Genomic DNA, 21,322 nt, shown 5'->3' with positions numbered 1-21,322 from the left:
GAGGCGAGGCTGTCTTATAAAGGTCCTCCGGGAGCTGGGACGTGGCTGCGGAGGAACCCAGCAGTCCCCCAGCGGCCGCCGCCCCACCTTGCCTCTCCCCGCCCCCAGGTGTGCCTGCATCGACGTCCGGCACGCACACAAGGCCTCCAGGAAGTGGACCCTGGAGATGGACGTGGCGCTCGTGCAGTACATCAACCGGCTGTGCCGCCACCTGGCCATCACGCCTGCGCGGCTGCATCCCCACGAGGTGTATCTGGACCCCACAGACGCCGCCGACCCCAGAGTGGCCTGTCTCTTGAGTATGTGGCCCCAGGGGGATGCCTTTCAGGGTCCTCCCCCTGGACCGCCCTGTGGGGGCCTGCCCCATGACGGCACGGGGTGGTTTAGAAGGACTAGATGCCCTTTCTGTGCCCATTACAAAAATCCCTAGGAACACCTGCTGTGAACAGGTGGGTATAAAAAGGAGAGAAAGACGAGAAGTTGTGATTGTGGCCAAATTAAAGTTTGTGAGGCCTTATTATGTGCTCCTCGCAACCAAGCCAAGCGGCAGACACAAGTGCAGTGGCTGGGAGGCGAGACCCCTGCCGTCACACCCAGGCCCCTGCCTAGGGGCCGCCTCGGATGCCAGGCTGGCGTTGGGGGTGAGACGGGGTCAGGGCAGTCTGGTAGCGTGTGTCAGAGACATTAGCCTTAATTACAAGAGAGCAGCACGTTTGTATCAAAAGCTAGGAACGCACACAACAACAACGCGCACACAGAAACGGCCATTCTCCGTAAATCCACCCCTGGAGCATAAGCCCTGTCACACGCAACAGGCCCTGGGCCGCTCCGGTGCTGGGGTGTGTGCGCGCCTCGGGCCCCGCTTAGCCTGCTCACCCTCACTCAGCCACAGTCCGAGCCCTCGCTCTCTTGCGGATACCGCGACAGTGAACGTGGCCGTGAACTGTCCCAACGTCAGTCTCACGGTTAGAGAGGAGATGTACGTGAGGGCAGACAAGTAAAATTCAGTGTGCCATGTAACAGTCTCCTGGTTTCAAGGCGTGAGGTCACACCACGAGGAGCTGGGGGAAAGGTACACAGGACTCTACTTTGTTCTGCAACTTCCTATGAGCCTGTAATTACTTCAGAGTTAAAAGTTAAAAATCAAATGGTACGCAGCCCCGGCACAGCCGCAAAGGCCGGCTGAGTGGACCCTCAGGTCCCCTTCGAGCCCGGGCCTCGCCCTCTGCTGCTGCTTGGCACAGGCTCAGGGAAGCCGGGATCTCTCACTCACCAACAGCCTCTGGGTTCCAGGGATAAAACCCACCGCGGGAGCCTCCCTGTCCCTCCCTGCGACCAGGCCACCTGCATCGTTCACAGACGGAGAGTCTCGGCCTCGCTGGGCCGAGCCCCCGCCTGACCGCCCCTCATGCCCTGCAGATGTGCCCATCGAGAGCCTGCGCCTGCGCTTCGCCCTGCTGCAGTCCCTGAACACCACGCTCGAGACCTTCTTCCTGCCACTCGTGGAGCTGCGCCAGACGCCCATGTACACGCACAGCATCGCGGCTCTGCTGAAGGAGGCCAAAGGTCAGTGCCTGAGCCTCCTGGGCCTACCCCGATGGGTGGGGTCTCCGGCATCACCTGGACTCCTGCAGCTGCCCAGGGCCCCACCTCCCCCACCCCCAGCCTGTCCTTGGACACGCGAATCTTTTCTGGAGCAGTGGTTCCACCCAAGAGCAGTTACTTTAATTATGCTCTGAAGAAAACAAATATGCTCTGAAAAACTAAATTTACTAAAAGAGTTTTCAGATTATTTAGAAATACATAAACGTAAAGCTCTGACTCACTAGCTGCCTCCAATGTTCCTGCATCCCAGAGACGACCGTCACTAACAGATGAGTCTGTCCTTCCAGACTTTTCTATTCACATACATATAGACACACACATTTGTCTTTTTTTTTTAAATCAAAAACTGGGTATCAGGCTTCCCTGGTGGCGCAGTGGTTGAGAGTCCGCCTGCCAATGCAGGGGACATGGGTTTGTGCCCCGGTCCAGGAAGATCCCACATGCCGCGGAGCGGCTGGGCCCGTGAGCCATGGCCGCTGAGCCTGCGTGTCCGGAGCCTGTGCTCCGCAATGGGAGAGGCCACAACAGTGAGAGGCCCGCATACCGCAAAAAAAAACCCCAAAAAAACCTGGGTATCCTCTTATACATTCTGTTGTGCACCTCTGCTTCACAGATCTCTGCCTGTCGACACACACACCCTCCTTGCCTTGCTGTCCACAGTGTAGGTGTCCATGTCCTTATTGATAGACACTTCCGTGGTTTTTATTTTTTGCTGTTTCAGAAGTGGCCACAGAAACCTCCTTATTCTTTATGTATTTGGGTTTGTATTCCTGCAAGCGAGGCGTCTCGTGGGCATGACAGGGTCCAAGGGTTTAATCCTGCGTTCACATTTGAGTGGAGACTAACTAATCACCCTCCAGTGGAGCGGGACCTCTTATGCCCCCAGCAGCACATCCCCCCAGGGGCCCGCGGGCTGTCCCAGAAGAGACTGGACGGACCCACAGGGGACAGTGTGGCCCCTGCCAGGCCTCGGGGTGACTGGGAAGGAAGGGAAGCCACCCCATCCCAGCCTCTACCGCATTCCTCCCTCCAGGGCTGATCTTTTATGACACGAAGGTGACCGTCATGAATCGGGTGCTGAACGCCACAGTGCAGAGGACAGCTGACCACGCGGCACCGGAGATTACTCTGGACCCACTGGAGATCGTGGGAGGTGAGATTAGCTACACAGACCAGAGGATGCAGGCAGCAGTCCTTCAACTAGTTGATTTCTCGCACATAAGAGAAGGCTCTAGAAGTGAGAGTCCCGGGCTGCTCTGACATCCCTCATTGGCGTGGGTGCTTCTGTTGCCCTGCTCTATGTCCCAGCCTGTGACGTCCCCCTCCAGTCCCTCCCAAGCTCCCAATCCAGGCAGCAGAGGGAGGGGGCATCAGCGGCACAGGCCGCGCCTCAGTGCAGGGGAGGTGGGCTTCGTTCTGGCCGTGGACGTGCTAAAATCAGGGCTCTAGCACCAAAAAAGCGGGGAGGCTAGATATTGGGGAGGCAGCCAGGAGTCTCCGCCACAGCCTGTGAACGGACAGATGTCGGGAGGGGCACGTGAGAGGAGCCCAGGTGCAGGGCCTCCCCTGAGACACGTGGAAGGATGGGAGGGGCTGACCACGTGGAGAACGGGGTGGGGGGTGGTGGAGGGTGGGGTTGGGGGGCGGGCTCCTCGAGGGACCCACGTGGCAGACGTGAAAGATTGAAGATGTTCCAGGAGCAGAAGGGAGGCTGTGGCTGCCCCCAGCAGGCCGGGGCCTGGCCATGCGGCTCTCCTGTGCTGGGGTGCAGGGGATGGCCACCCGGAGGTTTTGGCACTTCCTCTCTCGTTCCAGGGGAGATCAGAGCCTCTGAAAACTCCTACTTCTGCCAGGCGGCCAGGCAGCTGGCCTCGGTGCCATCCTCCCAGCTTTGTGTCAGACTGGCGAGTGGCGGTGACCCCACCTATGCCTTCAACATCCGCTTCACTGGGGAGGAGGTCCACGGCACCAGTAAGTGGCCCCCGCAGGCCCTCCGTCAGCCAGTTCAGGGTGAAGGCTGTGTTTAGAATGTAAACATTCCTGGGGTTATTTTCAGCCTAAATGGCCCAATATCTTACCTGTTAACAAGAGTCAAGCCACATCCTCATTACCCTGCTCTGCACAGAAGCCAGGACTGCCCCCAAGTGACATCTGTCCAGGCTCTCCAAACCCAGCCCCCCTGGACTTGCCCCTGTCCCCTGGGGATGTGGCACCTGCCGCTGGCCTGGAACCTCAGCCCAGCACTGTCCAGGCTTGGGGACTGGGCTTCTGATCAGTGCTAGGAGTGTGTTTCTTGCTGAGGAGAGACGCCCTCAGTGTGGATTGGACTTCTTTTCCAGGAAGAGCCCTTGGCTGAGGGTTGGTTGGGCCAAAAGCTTGTGTGTGTGCCCCATGAGAGACAGGGGTCTGGGGGGCCCTTGATCAGAATGGCACATCCTGCCATTTCACGCTGCAGGGAGGAGGAATGGCCGCTCAGAACATGCTCCTGCGTGGTCCTTTCAGTCAGTTTAGCCCAGACGTTCGGGAAATGCGCTGTTTGGGAGAAGACAGTTCTTTCACTGGGCGCGCTGGGTGGGGAGAGCTCTTGGGGCAGCGCTGTTTCCCATTCCCGCCCTGATCATGGGACACTTCCCGCAGCAGCCTCCTTGCCGGCCAGTGCCGTGGCATCCTCTGGGCACACCTCGGAGGCTCTCTGAGAACAGCTCTGTTCATTGAGATACCAGAACGTGCCAGGCCCAGGCTCAACACCTTACGCTCCTCATGACACCAGCACTGTCCCACTTTACAGGCAGGGAAACTGGGGCTCCACCAAGTTAAGTAGCTCCCCCAAGGTCAGCAGCATCACTGGGGTGCAAACCCAGGTCTGTCGGATTCTAAAGCCCAGCCCTTGGCGGCTTCAGCAGGCGGGAGTGTCCTGCTTCTCCGTGGAAGCGGCCAGGCCCTGACATCTGTCCCCAAGCAAGTCCTCCGCGAGCGCAGCTGTCCTCAGTGCTTCCTGACCTGAGGACACTGATGGGATGCATGGGGAAGGGCAAGAGGAGACCCAGCCACAGAGAGGAGTTTTGCAAGAAACCCAAAGGCACATTTGGAATGGCAGTAGGAGAGGAGCTGATCATTGTTGTTGCCCTTTGCGTGTGTCCATCCATTTATTTATGCTCTCACTGGACACACACTGAGCCCTGGGCTTGGCAGGAGGCAGTGCTGAGGAAAACATGGGGCCCTGCTCTCGGCCCAGCGCAGGGGACGGACACGGGTCCCACAAGCCCTTGTATCGGTGTCAGCTTGCAGCTGTGAGAAGTGACCTGCGTAGGATCTGCCTTTGATCTCGTTGAATCCCTGGAACTAGCCTGGGAGGTGGGTACAGTGACTGCCCCCATCCGCTAGGTAGAGGTGCGGAGGCTGGGTCCGTCAGAGAAGTGATTCCCCAGGAGCCACGCAGCTAGTTAGTGGCCCCACAGATTGGAGCCCGGATCTCCCAGCCCTTGGGCGGGTTCTGTTTCCACCCACCGAAGCCGCAGCCCAGGGGGCAGAGGAGTTGACTTCCCGGTGGGGACAGGGCCTGCGGGCAGGGTAGGCTGATAGGTCCCCATCTGTCCCGCAGGCGGCTCCTTCCGCCACTTCCTGTGGCAGGTGTGTAAAGAGCTGCAGAGCTCCTCGCTCTCCCTTCTCCTGCTGTGCCCCAGCTCAGCCGTCAACAAGAACAAGGTAAGACGCGAGGCCTGGGCAGCCAAGGCTGGTGGCCCAGCGGTTGGCTCCCTGAGGGGCAGGGGCTCGGCTCATGGGTGCGCGTCCTCATCAGCTCTGAGCCCTTTCACAGGCCTTCCTGGTCTGGGCGGTGCTCTTGCTGCTCTGGCTGGACATGCTTCTGCCTGCCGTGGGTCCCGTGGGCCTGGGACCCATGTTCCTGTGGGGAGCAGAGGCCCACGTCAGTCACTTCACCTCTGCCTCCACTTCCAGGGCAAGTACATCCTGACCCCAAGCCCCATCACCTACGGGGAGGAGCAGCTGCTGCACTTCCTGGGCCAGTTGCTGGGAATTGCGATTCGAGCAGATGTCCCTCTTCCCCTGGACCTCCTGCCCTCCTTCTGGAAGACGCTGGTGGGTGAGCCCCTGGACCCTGACCAAGACCTGCAGGAAGCAGACATACTCACCTACAATTATGTCAAGAAATTCGAGAGTGTAAGTGAAAAGCCCACGTTTTCTGGGGGACAGTGGGGCCCGGAGCAGTGCCCCTGGGGCCCTTATTGCCACCCCATGGCCTCTGTGTCCCCACCTGGGGACTGACTGCCATCTCTTGAACATTAGGCTGCATGAGGCATCTCTGCTGGCCAGGCTTGTCTCAGGGGGACAGGAGCCTCAGTCTTCCCTCCCTGCAGACAGCAGCAGCCCAGGGGTGACTTAACCAGCCTGCTGGGCCTCGTGAGGACACAGGGGTGAAGGGTTCCCGGCAGCTAAAGGAGTAGAAGTGTTGGGTGGGAGGTGCTCCAAGCAGAGCCAGTTTCACTTTTAAGAGCTTGGTTTCAGAGTTTCACGAAGAGCACAGGAGATCAACTCTTGGGTATCACCTAGGCAGGGCGCTGGGAACGGAGCTCTTCCTCCCTCTCCTGTGCCTTGGGACACACAGAGATAGTGAGATCACAGCAGTGTCCGACCGTTCCCCTCCACACGCAGACCAGCCCACCTATGGTCGCTGCTCAGGCTGTGGTCAGGTCCGTCCATTGGTTCGGCAGAGTCGCTGAGGCCAGGCTGGGCTCACGTCTGTTGTCAGGGAGCTGCCCCACTGCTCTCCGTTTATGTAAGGCCCACGCTGGAGGGCTGTGTTCAGAAGCCCTCACAGTGAGGCCAGGAGGGAAGTGAGGCTCAGAGCGGTGGGCTGGCCGGGAGCAAAGCCACTAGCAGAGCTCGGGTCTGGCCAGCTGGAAAGCCTGAGCTTTTTGGCCCACACGCGCTCCTCAGGTTAGAGACCATCCCGGCAGAGTGTGGAGGTGGCCCGTGATCCAGCCCTCCCCGAGGCCGGCGGCTCTTGATCACCGGGGGGGCAGACTTTGTGTCAGAGGCCTTGCGAGGCTGCTCTCCAGAGGACATCTGCTGAAGGAGGGGTTGGCCGATCGGCCTCCACTGGCCAGACTTGAGGGCCCTCGGAGGGGCCTCGTTGCCAGGCTTTCTGTAGTCCCCTTAGCTGCCACTTGAGGGAAGCCAGCGCACGGGAGCAGCAAAGCCGGGGTCCTGGACAGCAGTTGGCTTCTCAGCGGAAAGAGGGCCGACGATGAATTGTTTAAAGGGTCAAAGGAGGACGCCCTCCACGGGCTGGGGATTTATGAGTAGCTGCCAGGCGCTGCTCTGAGAAGTTCTCCTGGGGGCGTGGGTGGCAGCAAAGGCCTGAGGCAGGCAGAGGAGGTAAGACGGCGTCCAGGCAGACCGTCCAGCCAAGGCTTCTGTCTGGAGGGGATGGGCAAGGCCCCAGACGGTGCTGGGAGACAGAACCACCCCGGGAGAGGCGGGGGAGGCACATGAACCAGAAAGAAATGCCCTGAACTTCTGTCGGGGGTGCCTGCCTGCGGCCTTCACTGTCCCAGGCTACAGGCTTGTTCTCCCCTGGGTCAGATCCCATCCTCTCCTCGGTGGCCCAGCATGCACGTCAGTGGGCCACATGGTGGAGGGGGTAGCCCGTGTACCTTCCACAGGTAGAATTAAGTCAGGGCTCTCTGGTGACAAGTGACAGAAACCCCAGGTCAAACCAGCTTAGGAAAGAAATTTTTTTTAGTGATTTGATCTTAAAACTAAAAGTACAGATATAGATTGGCTTCAGACAGGGTTGAATCCAGGTGCTCCAATGATGTCGTCAGTGAGTGAGCTCAAGATGGCCCCAGCAGCACGAGGTGCACCGCCTTCAGCCGTGTCCACACCAGTGAAAGAGGGCAACTGTAATTTGGGTCTCACTGGCGAGGCCTCGGTCACGTGCCTAACACTGAACTGATGGCAAGGCTGGCAGGCCAGGCCACAGTAGCCCCCACCCGAACAATGACCGACATCTGCCCAACTGGGGAAGGGGTTCCCTCTTCTGAGGGCCTGGGGAGCAGGGCGGCAGTCAGCCCCGCCCTGCCGTGCCTCCCTCCAGATCAACGACGAGAGCGAGCTGGAGGCCCTGTGCGCCGAGATTGCCTCCCAGCACCTGGCCATCGAGAGCCCCGACGGGCCCAGTAAGCCCTGCTGCCGGTTCACCTACCTGACCATGGCGGGCGAGGAGGTGGAGCTGTGCAGCCGCGGCCGGCACATCCCTGTGGCGTGAGTGCGTGGGGGCCTAGGTCAGGGGACCGGCGGCTTCCACTGGGGGGAGGGTGTGAGGCAGGACGGTGGGCGCCAGGAAAGATGGTGGAGTATCTTCAGTGGAAGGACTTTATTCAGAAACAGCAGGTCTGGGGCGGGTGACACCCAGAGCAGGAGAGGAGTTCACTGAGCTGCCGGGCCTGGGAAATCCGGGTAACAGCCTGGGGGCCTCTGCCCGCGCGGGTGTGGCCCCCAGGCCCCGGAGCAGCCTCCTGAGCGTCGCCTCTCACCCACGACCCCCGCAGGTGGGAGAACAAGGACATCTACGCAGCAGCCATCCGGAGCCTGCGGCTGCGGGAGCTGCAGAACGTCGAGTGTGTGACAGCCGTGCGCGCGGGCCTGGGCGCCATCATCCCCCTGCAGCTGCTCACCACGCTCAGCCCGCTGGAGATGGAGCTGCGGACGTGCGGCCTCCCTTACATCAACCTCGAGTTCCTGAAGGTCGGTGGCTGGGCCGGCTGGGCTGACAGGCATGTTGGCAGTGGCCTGTCATGTCTTAGTACTTCCTGGGCCCCAGCACTCTGTCCTTCTCACATGTGAGAGGAGCTGTGCTCACCCCTGTCTCATTGCTGTGTAAACTGAAGCTAAGACAGGTCACTTACCCAAGGTCGCCCAGCCAGGAAGTGGCAGATCCCCTGCCTCCCGAGCCCATGAATTAAGCCACCAGCCTGAGGTGAAGCCCCCTCCACTGTTCAGCCTGGCCCGCTTTTGCCCATGCCAGCTGGGAGACCTTGCCCAAGTGACTTCACCTGTAATGGGAAGAGTGACAAGACCTGCCCGGCGGGGTCAGTGGGGTAATGTATGGAGAACCCCTGCTGTCGGGCCTAGCGCGTAGGCCACAGTCACACAGACAGTGTGCCTTTGCGGTCCTTGTCATCATTGTAACCTCCCTGTGTCCTGCAGCCATCGATTCCCTGCTGCACCCTGCCCCGGGATTGGGCCCAGCCTTGTCGGGGGGCACTGGGTTAGAAGCCCAGGCCTGCTCACGTCTGCGACCTTTCTTCCCCAGGCCCACACCATGTACCAGGTGGGCCTGATGGAGACGGACCAGCACATCGAGTTCTTCTGGGGGGCACTGGAGATGTTTGCCCAGGAGGAGCTGTGCAAGTTCATCAAGTTCGCCTGCAACCAAGAGCGCATCCCGTTCACCTGCCCCTGCAAAGACGGGGGCCCCGACACAGCCCATGTGCCCCCATACCCCATGAAGATCGCCCCCCCGGATGGCACAGCAGGTACTGGCCTCCCCTGGTCATGTTCCAGGTAGGGACACATGGGCCCCGTTTGGAGCTGGGGCTGCTAGGCCCTGCATGAGGGGGGAAGAACAATGGAGAGGGACCCCGAACACCAAGGCCCAAATGTAAATGAGAGAGGCCAGGGGTGGTGGGGTGGGCTTGGGGCCATGTGCTTCCCAAACCTGACCTTCGCCAAGTGGCAGTATAGGCCCGACGCTGACGTGTCTTCTGAAATTTTTAAAAGCTTAAAATCCAGAAGTGTTTTAATCCTCCAACTTTTAAATGCAGCAAAATTAATTTAAAAAATCAAAACTCTTTGCCGGCCAGACAAACCTGCCTGCGGTCAGATTCTGTCATGGGTCAGCCATTTGGTACCTGTGCTGTACAGCAGCTGTGTATCTGCCCTTTCCTCCTCCAGAATCCAGCCTCCCAGGCCCTCATCCCCCCGACTGGGCCTTGGGGTTGACTTGGAGCAGCCCAGAGAGGCAAACCTGGAGGCAGAGGGTCCAGCCAGGCCTCCCTGGGATCCAGTCCCGCGCTCTAACGCTGGCCCGATGTCTCTCCTACAGGTTCCCCAGACTCTCGCTACATCCGAGTGGAGACCTGCATGTTCATGATCAAGCTTCCCCAGTACTCCTCTCTGGAAATCATGCTGGAGAAACTTCGTTGTGCCATTCACTATCGCGAAGACCCCCTGAGTGGCTGAGGGGAGGGAGCCCGAGTTAGGCTGTCACCAAGGCACCGCTCTGCTGGCTTAGGAAGCCTGCCACTGCGAGCACATCCCTCCGGGGCCCTGCGTGAGGAGTTGGCAACATTTTGCTTTTCCGAACCTTTGTCCACATTCCAGGACCTCCTGGAAGACTTAACCTTATGTATTTGTACGTTTTGTGATGGGTTGGTTCTTTTGCTACCTATTTGTGGTATGTTTGTAGGATAGTTTAGTTCCCAGACAGCTCCTGTCTCATTTGATCTTCCTGGACATGTTCCTTCATGGCCACCAGGTTCTGAGGCTGTGAGGCCCCAGTTGGTTCCACATCATAGAACCACCCAGCAGGAAGCTGGTAGTGAGATGCCCTTGGCCCACAGAGCACCTGTTCTTTCTGCAGAGCGTCTTCACAGACAAGTGTGTGGCCAGCCCTGCCCCTCCGCCTTGAGCTGGAGTTTCTCCTGGACGTGGCTCCTGCAAGCCTCCTTCCATCTTGAAATGGTTGGGCCAGTTACCCAAACCTGGGAGACACACACAGGGAGCTTTACGTGTTAATCTTCCGGCTTTAGACCCTTGTCCATGGTCTGGGTTCTCCTGAAGAAAAGCCCACAGTGGTTCCCCCGTCCCTTCCCACCCAGACAGCCCTCTCTGCTGTCCGACTCTTCTGGGCCCCGGTCCGACAGTTTCCCACTGAGTGCTGCCCAGGATTAGAAGACCAAAGGGTTCCTCCCTGACCTTAGTACGCAGAGCCAGGCCAGGTGCGTCCCAGCTCAGGAGTTGAGAGGACCCCTGGAGCTAGAGGGACAGTGCTCAAGTTGGGGGCCTTTTTCTGAGGCTCAGAACAGGAAAGCACATGACTCAAGCCTGCCCCACTTTTGTACTCAGAAACGTCCCTTCCTCACTACGGTATTTGTGATGTGAGGAGCAGAGGAAAGGCTACACCCCATTTTAAAAAGAGCTGTCTGAGGTGCTCTGCTCAATTCAGGGCCTACTGCAGTGACTAAGACCTTCAAGTCCAGATGGAGACACCAGGGTCCTTCTGCCCCTCTGGCCGGGCCCACGCGGCACCCCCTCCCCACCCCATGTGAGTGTGTGCCAGGGCTGAGCTGCTGCAGCCCACCTGCGGCCCCAGTGCATTTGTGCCCTGAGTAGGTCTTTGTCCACTGGTACTTTGTTCGGGAGCAGCATATGCCATCTTGCTGGACACTGTCATTTTGGGCCTTGCCAGTTCTCACAGAATCACATCGCTGTATTTATTGTATAATATTGTGAATATTGGAAGTTCTGAGTGAGTGCTGTCTAGAAGGTTTTGGAGCGTGAATGCTGGTGAGAGAGGATTTGCTCCTCCCTTCTCTGCTGTGGCCCTGGCCTGTTGGAAAGGTGTGTGGATTTTAGAGTTAGAGGCATTCGCATCCACCTCCTCCGTGTTCTTCTTAGGAAATGAATTAAGGACCATTATAGAAAAGATTCCCCGACCTAAGGAAAGGATAAACCTGGATGAATTGTTCCGGTTGCATCAGTTACATTTGATGCAGGATCAGTCATGTCTGGAGGTGCCTGCAAGCAGTTTCCCTAATTGGAAGGAATACGGTAGGCCACTGCCTCCTGGGGGCCACAGCCCCCTTGACTGGGGGGGGGGGCGCGGGTCACGCCAGGATGTAGTCCTGACAACAAGGATCCTCTTATTTCATTTCTGCATAATGAAAGAGCCTTTGGATTTACTAGAAGTGGTTTTTCCTCCCTGTATTTTTCCATCTTGGTCCCCCCCCCCGCCCCCATCCTTTCCATCCCTTGAATGGACTCAGAATTGTCAGCTACCTCCCCAAGAGGGGTTTGGAAAGCTTCTGTTGGCCCATCACTTGACTAGATGACAGCTGTGAGTAAAATACCTGCTGCTAACACGACTGCTTCTCCCAGAGAGCACATTGAGGTCCAGACAGATCCAAACCTTGGCCCTAAAAAAATGTGTGCTGTAAAGTTACTTGATGTATATTTATTATAATTATTTATGGTTGCATCTAACAAACTTTTCATTCAATTTGATGCTATTTACACCATTGCTGTGTAAAAGAAGCTCATGACAGGAAAAGTCACACCAATAAATAACCTTCATCTAATTTTGATTTACCTTAAGAGTTGTGTGATCATCTACTCTTGCTGAGAAGATTCGAAGGCCAACATGCTTGGATGGCTCTGATACTGGAGGGTCGCCAAGAAGCTAGGAATTAAAAGTATTTCTAATTATTATGGTCTCTTTACACTTGATGTGGTTCTTACTCCATTATGCTTATAAACTACCCCTTGCCCCCCACTCGACTGCTTATAGTCTATGGTTTTCATACAGAAAGTCTGATTAAAGGGATGGAAATCCAAAGTCAGAGGTAAACCTAACCCTGCAGGTTCTGCCCACTCCTTGTCCTGGAGCTGGTCTGTACTCTTGTGCCAGTGTGAGGATTCTCCTCAAGTGGACTGTTGCACTGGAAGAGTCTGGGCCTCTCTTAGACCACGTGTCCTCCTTTGGGCACAGGCAGTGGATTTAGAACTACTTTGTGCAAAAGGAAATACAGGGAAGCAGTAAAGACTTAGCTCAGAACTACTATCCAAAATCAGTGCTCTGCCCTCTTCTCGCTGTCCCGTGTCCATCCTACACATACCCCCCCACCCCCCGCCACATACACACAGAACCAAAACACATTGTAAAGGGAAGGAATTGGAGGCCTCATGTGCCAGGGAAAAACAAGGACTGGAAATGCATGTAGGAAGCAGAAATTCAAGTCCCCACCACCCTGCAGAAGGCTGGAAGTTATATTCTGGAGAAACTACCTGAGATGCTCAGGGCTCCAGCCCCTGCCCCCACCCCACCCCAGGCTCCTACAGCAGGCTGGAAGACCCTGCCCTGAACTAACCCAGAGGAAAAACCTACAGATCCTGCCAGCCTGGGCTCTCCAGTGAAAATGCCAGCCTACTGTTCAGTGAAAGTGAATGGTGAAGAGAGCTCATCACCTTCAAGTGCCTCACTCTTAAGTATATACAGATAGCCCAGAAACATCAGAGGTTTGTGGAAAAGTACAGCATAAAAATACCAAAACAAAAATAAACAACTCCCAGGAAATAGTACAGGGAGTAGAACACGATATCCAAGAAACAACTAAGGCGCAAAGTGTAAATATTGTGTCCATTAAGTAAGGGGAGAAAAAGGCTGTGAGAGAAGATAAAAAACATTAATTTGGAAATTAATATCAGAAATAATATGATAAAAGGATAAAATTGAGGAAATCTCCCATAAAGTAGGGCAAAAAAACCAAAAGAGAATATGAAGGAAAATAAAAAATGGTCTAAGAGGGCCGACATCCAACTATAATTTGGAAATCTGCAAAGAAAGAACACAGGAGAGAAATTACCAAAATAATAACACAAGAAAATTCTGAAAAACTCAAGAGGACATGAGTTTCCAAAGAATCTATACCAACATACAACATGGGGAAATTTCAAAACACCAGATAGACACCCTAAAAAGCTTCAAGGGAAAAAACCGGTTACATGCAAATCAGAATGGCATCAGATTTTATAACAATCTAGAAAGTAATGCTTTCAAGACACTTCTAATTCTAGCTAACATAGATAAACAGAAACCAAACCTTACCCTCCCTTCTAAAATATACAAAAAACCTGACAAATTACCATCAGACAACAGGCATGAAGGACAGAGACCTGAGAGAAGAGAAACAAATGTGGTGGGCCCTACCACTGCCTCTGCTTACAGTTGGGGCAGAGTTGTCAGCAGCAAAGGGAGGAGAAACTGAGGGTGGAACCCAACAGTCTCCCTGAGAGGAGAAGTCGAGGCATCCAAGGAGACCAAAGCAGCTAGTTTACAGGGCAGGGTATCAAAAAGGAAAGAGTTATACAGAGAGCAAGCTCTATAGATCTGCTGAGAATCCCACTCAAGTGTTCACTGAGTACTGATAATCCCATGCATGTAAGGAAACTGCCAGAGGCTGGGGAAAGAACCAGCCAAAAGGATTAGAGCTGTCAAAGAACAGGAAATAGTTCCTTTTCCCAACAGCCAGTGTGGAAAACACAGTTTATGGGGCATCCATTTTGCTTCAGTAGTGGAGCAAAATTAGCCCTAGGCTACTCACTGCTCAGGTCCCACTTAATAAAGCTTAAAAGTTTGATCTAGAAGGATCAAACTGTTTCCAAGTAACTAAGTATGAGAAACAAAGCTCAATATTTATAGGAATACAAAAATACCCAGCACCAAAATAGGTAGAATTCAGAATATCTGGCATCCAATCAAAACCACCAAACATGCAAAAAATCAACACAAGAAGACCCAGAAAGTACACAAATGATAAATTAGTGACCAGGGGAATTAAAACAGTTATTATAACTACATATTAAGTAGCGACCTGAGAAATATAAAAACCCAAATTTAACTTCCAGAGATAAAAATTACAATGTCCCAAATGAAAGCTACACTGGAGGAATTAACAACAAATCAGACTACAGAAGATTTAGTGAACCTGGAGACATATAGCAACTATCCATCTGAACACAGACAAAAGAATCCAGAGAAGTGTAAAGAGTACCAATAAGCTATGGGGCAACTTCATGTGGCCTAATATATGCGTAAATTTAATCCCCCAAAGACAGGGAAAATGGAGAAACAAAAAAATATCTGAAGAAAGAATGGCTGAAATTTTTCTGAATTTGGTTGAAAGCTATAAACTTAAAGACGCAAGATGTTTAATGAATTTAAAGAAGCAAAGAAATAGGTAGTAGTGATGGTTGCAGAACAATGTGAATGTACTTAATGCCACAGAATTGTACAAAGGCACATTATAACCAAGTTGCTTAAAATCAGTGATAAAGTGAGGAGACAAGATGGCAGAGTAGGACTTGAGCTCACGTCCTCTCACTTACAAACAAAAATCACAACTAACTGCTGAATAGCCATCGACAAAAAGACTCAAACCTACCAAAAACTATATTCTACATCCAAAGACAAGAAGCCACAGCGAGGCGGTAGGAGGGGCACTTTCATGATATAATCAAATCTCATACCCATCAGGTGGGTGACCCACAAACAAATATAATTACATCACAGGTTCTCCCACAGGAGTGAAAGTTCTGAGCCCCGTGTCAGGCTCCCCAACCTGAGGGTCTGGCATTGGGAGGAGGAGCCCCCAGAGCATTTGTCTTTGAAGGCCAGTTGGGCTTGAGTGGAGGAGCTCCACAGGACTGGAAGAAACAGAGACTCCACTCTTGGAAGGTGCACACAAGGTTTCATGTGCACTGGAACCCAGGGCAAAGCAGTGACTCCATAGGAGCCTAAGCCAGACCTACCTGTGGATCTTGGAGGGTCTCCTGGGGAGGCATAGGTCAGCTGTGGCTCACTGTGGGGGAAAGGACAACTGTGGTGGAGGCCCCAGCCAATATTCATTGGCATGACCTCTCCCAGAGGTCACCATTTTGGCACTGAGACTTGGCCCCACCCAACAGCCTGCAGGCTCCAGTGCTGGGACACTTCAGGCCAAACAAGCAACAGGGCGGGAACACAGCCCCACCCATCAGCAGACAGGCTGTCTGAAGTCGTCCTGATCCCACAGCCATCTCTAAACACACCCCTTGATACAGCCCTGCCCACCAGAGGGACAAGACCCAGCTCCACCCACCAGTGGGCAGGCACCAGTCCCTGCCACCAGGAAGCCTGCACAAGCCTGGACCAACCTTACCCACCAGGGGGCAGACACCAAAAGCGAGAGGAACTACAATCTTGTTGCCTGAGGAACAGAGACTACAAACACAGAAAGTTAAGACCAAATGAGAAAAATATTTTCCAGATGAAGGAACAAGATAAAATTCCAGAAGAAAAACTAAGTGAAGTGGAGATACGCAATCTTCCTGAAAAATAATTCAGAGTAGTGATAGTAAAGATGATCCAAGATCTTGGAAAAAGAATGCAGGCACAGACAGAGAAATACATGAAATGTTTAACAAAGAGCTAGAAGATTTAAAAAACAAATAAAGAGAGATGAACAATATAATAACTTAAATGTAAAATACACTAGAAGGAATCAGTAGCAGAATAAATGAGGCAGAAGAGTGAATAAGTGAGCTGGAAGACAGATTGGTGGAAATCACTGCTGTGGAACAGACTGAAGGAAAAAGAATGAAAAGAATGAGGACAGTCCAAGAGACCTCTGGTATAACATTAAATGCACCAACATTCACATTTCTCTCTTCTCCCAGAAGGAGAAGAGAGAAAGGGCCTAAGAAAATATTTGAAGAGATAATAGCTGAAAACTTCCCTAACATGGGAAAGGAAACACTCAAGTCTAGGAAGTGCAGAGTCCCATACAGGATAAACCCAAAGAGGAACACACCAATACAGGTAGTATTCAAATTAACAAAAATTAAAGAAAAAGAACTCATATGTGGAATTTAATGTTTTTTAAATAATATAAATGACCTTATTTACAAAACAGAAACAGACTCACAGATTTCAAAAACAAACTTATGGGGCTTCCCTGGTGGCACAGTGGTTGAGAGTCCGCCTGCCGATGCAGGGGACGTGGGTTCGTGACCCGGTCCGGGAAGATCCCACATGCCATGGAGCGGCTGGACCCATGAGCCATGGCTGCTAAGCCTGCGCGTCCGGAGCCTGTGCTCCGCAATGGAAGAGGCCACAACAGTGAGAGGCCCACGTACCGCAAAAAAAGAAAAAAAGAAAAAAGAAAAAACTTATGGTTACCAAAGGGGAAACATGGAGGGGGTGGGATAAATTAGGAGCTTCAGATTAACACACACACACACTACTATATGTAAAATAACAAACAAGGACCTACTGTATAGCACAGGAAACTCTACTCAATATTCTATAATAACCTATATGGGAAAAGAATAAAAAAAGAATCAATATATGTATATGTATAACTGAATCACTATGCTGTACACTTGAAATTAACACAACATTGTAAATCAACTATACTCCAATAAGTTTTTTAAAAAATTAAAGACAAAGAGAAATATTAAAGGCAACAAGAGATGGGCTTCCCTGGTGGTGCAGTGGCTGAGAATCCACCTGCCAATGCAGGGGACACGGGTTCGAGCCCTGGTCTGGGAAGATCCCACATGACACTGAGCAACTAACCCCGTGCGCCACAACTACTGAGCCTGCGTGCTGCAACTACTGAAGCCCACACGCCTAGAGCCCATGCTCTGCAGCAAGAGAAGCCACCGCAATGAGAAGCCAGTGCACCGCAACAAAGGGTAGCCCCCGCTCTCCACAACTAAAGAAAGCCCGCACACAGCAACAAAGACCCAGCATAGCCAAAAAAAAAAAAAAAAAAAAAAGCAACAAGAGAAAAGCAACAAATAACATACAAGGGAATCCCCATAAGGTTATCAGCTAATTTTTCAGCAAAAACTCTGCAGGCCAGAAGGGAGTGGCATGATATATTTAAAGTGATGAAAGGGAAAAACCTGCAACCAAGAATACTCTGCCCAGCAAGGTTCTCATTCAGATTCAATGGAGAAATCAAAAGCTTTACAGACAAGCAAAAGCTAAGAGAATTCAGCACCACCAAACCGGCTTTATAACAAATGCTAAAAGAGCTTATCTAGAGAGAAAAGAAAAGGACAAAACTAGAAGATAGAAAATCACGAATGGGAAAGCTCACAGGTAAAGGCAAACATACAGTAAAGGTAGAAAATCATCCACACAAAAATATGATTTCAAAACCAGCAATCGAGAGGAGAGTACAAATGCAGGATATTGGAAACGCATTTCAAATTAAAAAACCAGCAACTTAAAACAATCTTGTATATATATAGACTGCTATATCAAAACCTCATGGTAACTGCAAACCAAAAATCTATATGGGAATAACCTTCTGTCTGTTTAAATTATTATTTATTTTGGCCACACTACACGGCTTGCAGGATCTTAGTTCCCCAACCAGGGATTGAACCTGGGGCCATGGCAGTGAAAGCGCTGAGTCCTAACCACTGGACTGCCAGTGAACTCCCAAAGATACTTTTCCTATTTAAATCTCTTTAAAAGATAATTGACTGTTTATAAAGAAAACAACAGTATATTGGGGATTTGTAACAAAGGCAGAAATAACTATGACAATAGCTCAAAGCCTGGGAGGAGAGAAATGAAATATGCTCTTGTAATATCAAACATGAAATGGCATAATATCACTTGAAGGTAGACTGAAAAGTTAAAACTGCATATTATAAACCCTATGGGACTTCCCTGGTGGTCCAGTGGTTAAGACTCCGGGCCTCCACTGTAGGGGGCACAGGTTTGATCCCTGGTTGGGGAACAGAGATTCCCACATGCCATGTGGCGCGGCCAAAAAAAGTATATACCATAAACCCTAAAACAACTACTTAGGGCTTCCCTGGTGGCACAGTGGTTGAGAGTCCGCCTGCCGATGCAGGGGACACAGGTTCGTGCCCCGGTCCAGGAAGATCCCACATGCCGTGGAGCGGCTGGGCCCGTGAGCCATGGCCACTGAGCCTGCGCGTCTGGAGACTGTGCTCCGCAATGGGAGAGGCCACAGCAGTGAGAGGCCCGCGTACCACACACACAAAAAAACAACTACTTAAATAATACAATAAACAGTAATAACTAATAAGTCAACAAAAGAGGTACAGTGGAATTATAAAAAGTATCCAAAGGAAAGCAGAAAAAGAGAAAAAAAAAAGAGAAAATTATATATTTAAACCCAATCATATCAATAATCACACTAAATGTAAATGGCCTATACACCTCGATTAAAAGACAGATTGTCTGAATGGACCCAAAACCAAGACAAAAAACAATGGGAAAAAACCCCAACTATATGCCGTCTTTGAGAAACCCACTTTAAATATATAGATACAAATAGGAATTAAAATAAAAGGATGGAAAAGATGTACTGTGCTAACCCTAAGAAAGCTGAGGACTGTTAATATTATTAAGATTGCTATATTAATATCAAAGTGTACTTCACAGCAAATATTACAAAGAATACAGAAGGTCATTTCATAATAATAAAGGGGCCAATTAAACAAAGGCACAACTATCATAAGTATTTACACATGTAATAACAGGACTTGAAAATAATGGAACAGAAATTATAGAATTATAAGAAAAACAGACAATCCGCAATTATAATAAGAGATTTCCTGCTCCATAATATATAGAACAAGTAAACAGAAAATCAGTAAGGATATAAAGGCTTGAAAAACACTATCAACCAATGTTGACCCACCTGCCATTTTTATAACATTCATCCAACCAAAACAGAATGCACATTCGTTTCAAGTACATACAGAACAATCATGGCCTGGAGAATATTCTACGGACACAAGAAGTCTCGATAAATTTTAAAAGATTCAAGTCATACAGAGTATGTTCTCTGACCACAGTGAAATTAAAAACAATAACAAAAACAAATCTGGAAAATATCCAATATTTGGAAACTAGATTCCACACTAATAAATAGCCCATAAATCAAAGAAGAAATCAAAGTTCTTTAAACTGAATGAAATGAAAAGACACATCAAGTTTGTGAGATGCAGGCAAAGCACTTAACAGTTATATTTAAAAAGAAGTCAGATCTCAACAGTGACCTCAACTTTGACTTTAAGAAACTAGGTAAAGAAAAAATTAAGCTCAAAGTAAGCAAAAGAAAGGAAGTGATAAAAATCAGAATAGGAAATGTATGAAATGGAAGCAGAAAAACAGTAAAGGAAATCAATGGAATCAAAGTTGATTTTCTGAGATCAATATAATTGATAAATCTCTAACCCAGTAGTTGCCCTGCTATGGCCCATAATCCAGCTACCTGCTTTTGTAAATTAAGTTTTATTCACCCATTCATTTGTGTATTGTCCATGGCTGTGTTCACTCTGTAACAGCGTTGTTGAGTACAATAAGTCCCGTACAAATGAACGAGTTCCATTCCGAGAGTGAGTTCATTAAGTGCAATAGAAGTTAGCCTAGGTACCCAACTAACACAATCGGCTATATAGTACTGTACTGTAATAGGTTTATAATACTTTTCACACAAATAATACATAAAAAAACCCACAATAGAGAAAACATTTTTAATCTTACAGTACAGTGCCTTGAAAAGTACAGTAGTACAGTGCAACAGCTGGCATACAGAGGCTGGCATCGAGGGAACAGGCAAGAAAAGTTACTGACTGGAGGAGGGAGAGGAGGTGGGAGACGGTAGAGCTGAAGGATTGCCAGCAATAGGAGACACAGGGCAAGCTGCTATTTCACTCATGCCTGATGTTGATGGCACAGGTTCTGGTTCCTTGCTGGATTCAATTCTATCTACCCTCCTGAGAAAACGATCCAGTGATGTCTAGCTCCTTTTTTTCTCGTCATAGGTGACATGGTAGCACTGGATTGCACTTTGGCTGCTGTAACCTTCGTGTACCGTTCTACATTCGGTTCCTATGCCTCAAAAACTAACAGTGCCTCCTCAGATAAAGAAAATTCCCTTGCCATTTCCTGCGTCATGAATCTCTTCGGTTCTTCATTTACTTCTTCTTCCTCTTGTCTCTCTTCGTCCTTTCTCTGGGCCTCCAATTCCTGGCGCCTCTTAGCAGTACCAGCTACATTACTGCTGCTTTTACGTTTGCTTCTAGACGTCCTGGGCTTGAAATAAAGATACCGTACTACTGTACTCCATACAGTACTGTACAGTACACAGAAACACAGCCACTTGTAGAGGATGCACACACGTGACAATGTACACCAGACACGTGAACTAACTTACATGACTGGACACACAAACTCACGTTCGCATCTTTGAAAGTTCACAACTTGAAGGTTGGTATGTAGGGGGCTTACTGTAGTTGAAATACACACAGTATAGCCTGCAAAACCTTAAATATTTACTATTTGGCTTTTATCAAAGAAAAATTTGGAGATCCGTGCTCTAGCCAAACACATTAGGGAAAGAGAAAAGACACAAATTATCAACAAACGAAATTAAAGAGGTGACATCACTACAAACTTTACAGATATTTTTTAAATAATAAGGGAGGGAATATTATGAATACCTTATGTTAATAAGTTAAACAACTTACTGAAATGGACAAATTCCTTGAAAGACACAAACCATCAAAGTTCACGGAAGAGGAAATAAATAGGGAATTCCCTGGCGGTCCAGTGGTTGGGACTTGGCGATTTCACTGCCATGAGCCTCGGTTCCATCCCCTTTTTTGAACCTACACCCCCTGCAGTGGAAGCATGGAGTCTTAATCCCTGGACCACCAGGGAAGTCCCCCTTTTTCTTTAACTCAGTATAATTCAGAGTCCCGGCTGTCATGAATTAGCTGCATAGCCTACGCAAGTCACTCCTTTCCACATATGAAATTGGGGCAATTCTTCCTACCTTTCCCACCCCCACTAGGTTGTTGAGAGAAAAACAAATGAGCT

The 21,322-nt window shown here is 50.8% G+C and overlaps 1 protein-coding gene across 5 annotated transcripts in view; it reads left to right on the top strand.

The window, feature by feature from the left end:
* The window catches only part of HECTD4 (HECT domain E3 ubiquitin protein ligase 4), a 190,370-nt gene extending 178,256 nt beyond the window's left edge, over window positions 1-12,114 (top strand). For all 5 annotated transcript variants that reach the window (XM_030860500.2, XM_030860498.2, XM_030860497.2 and 2 more), the window contains exons 67-76: window positions 109-299; window positions 1,420-1,566; window positions 2,639-2,758; window positions 3,421-3,576; window positions 5,207-5,310; window positions 5,563-5,784; window positions 7,724-7,890; window positions 8,178-8,373; window positions 8,942-9,164; window positions 9,734-12,114. In XM_030860500.2, coding sequence (XP_030716360.2) covers window positions 109-299; window positions 1,420-1,566; window positions 2,639-2,758; window positions 3,421-3,576; window positions 5,207-5,310; window positions 5,563-5,784; window positions 7,724-7,890; window positions 8,178-8,373; window positions 8,942-9,164; window positions 9,734-9,870 — 1,663 coding nt within the window. In that variant the 3' untranslated portion in view covers window positions 9,871-12,114. The remainder of the gene's footprint in view (window positions 1-108; window positions 300-1,419; window positions 1,567-2,638; window positions 2,759-3,420; window positions 3,577-5,206; window positions 5,311-5,562; window positions 5,785-7,723; window positions 7,891-8,177; window positions 8,374-8,941; window positions 9,165-9,733) is intronic.
* The last annotated feature ends 9,208 nt before the right edge of the window (window positions 12,115-21,322 follow it).

Source organism: Globicephala melas, chromosome 13 (assembly GCF_963455315.2).
Source record: "Globicephala melas chromosome 13, mGloMel1.2, whole genome shotgun sequence".
NCBI lineage: Eukaryota > Metazoa > Chordata > Mammalia > Artiodactyla > Delphinidae > Globicephala > Globicephala melas.
Note: the sequence above shows the minus strand (reverse complement) of the source record. Positions and strands in the feature narration are given on the sequence as shown.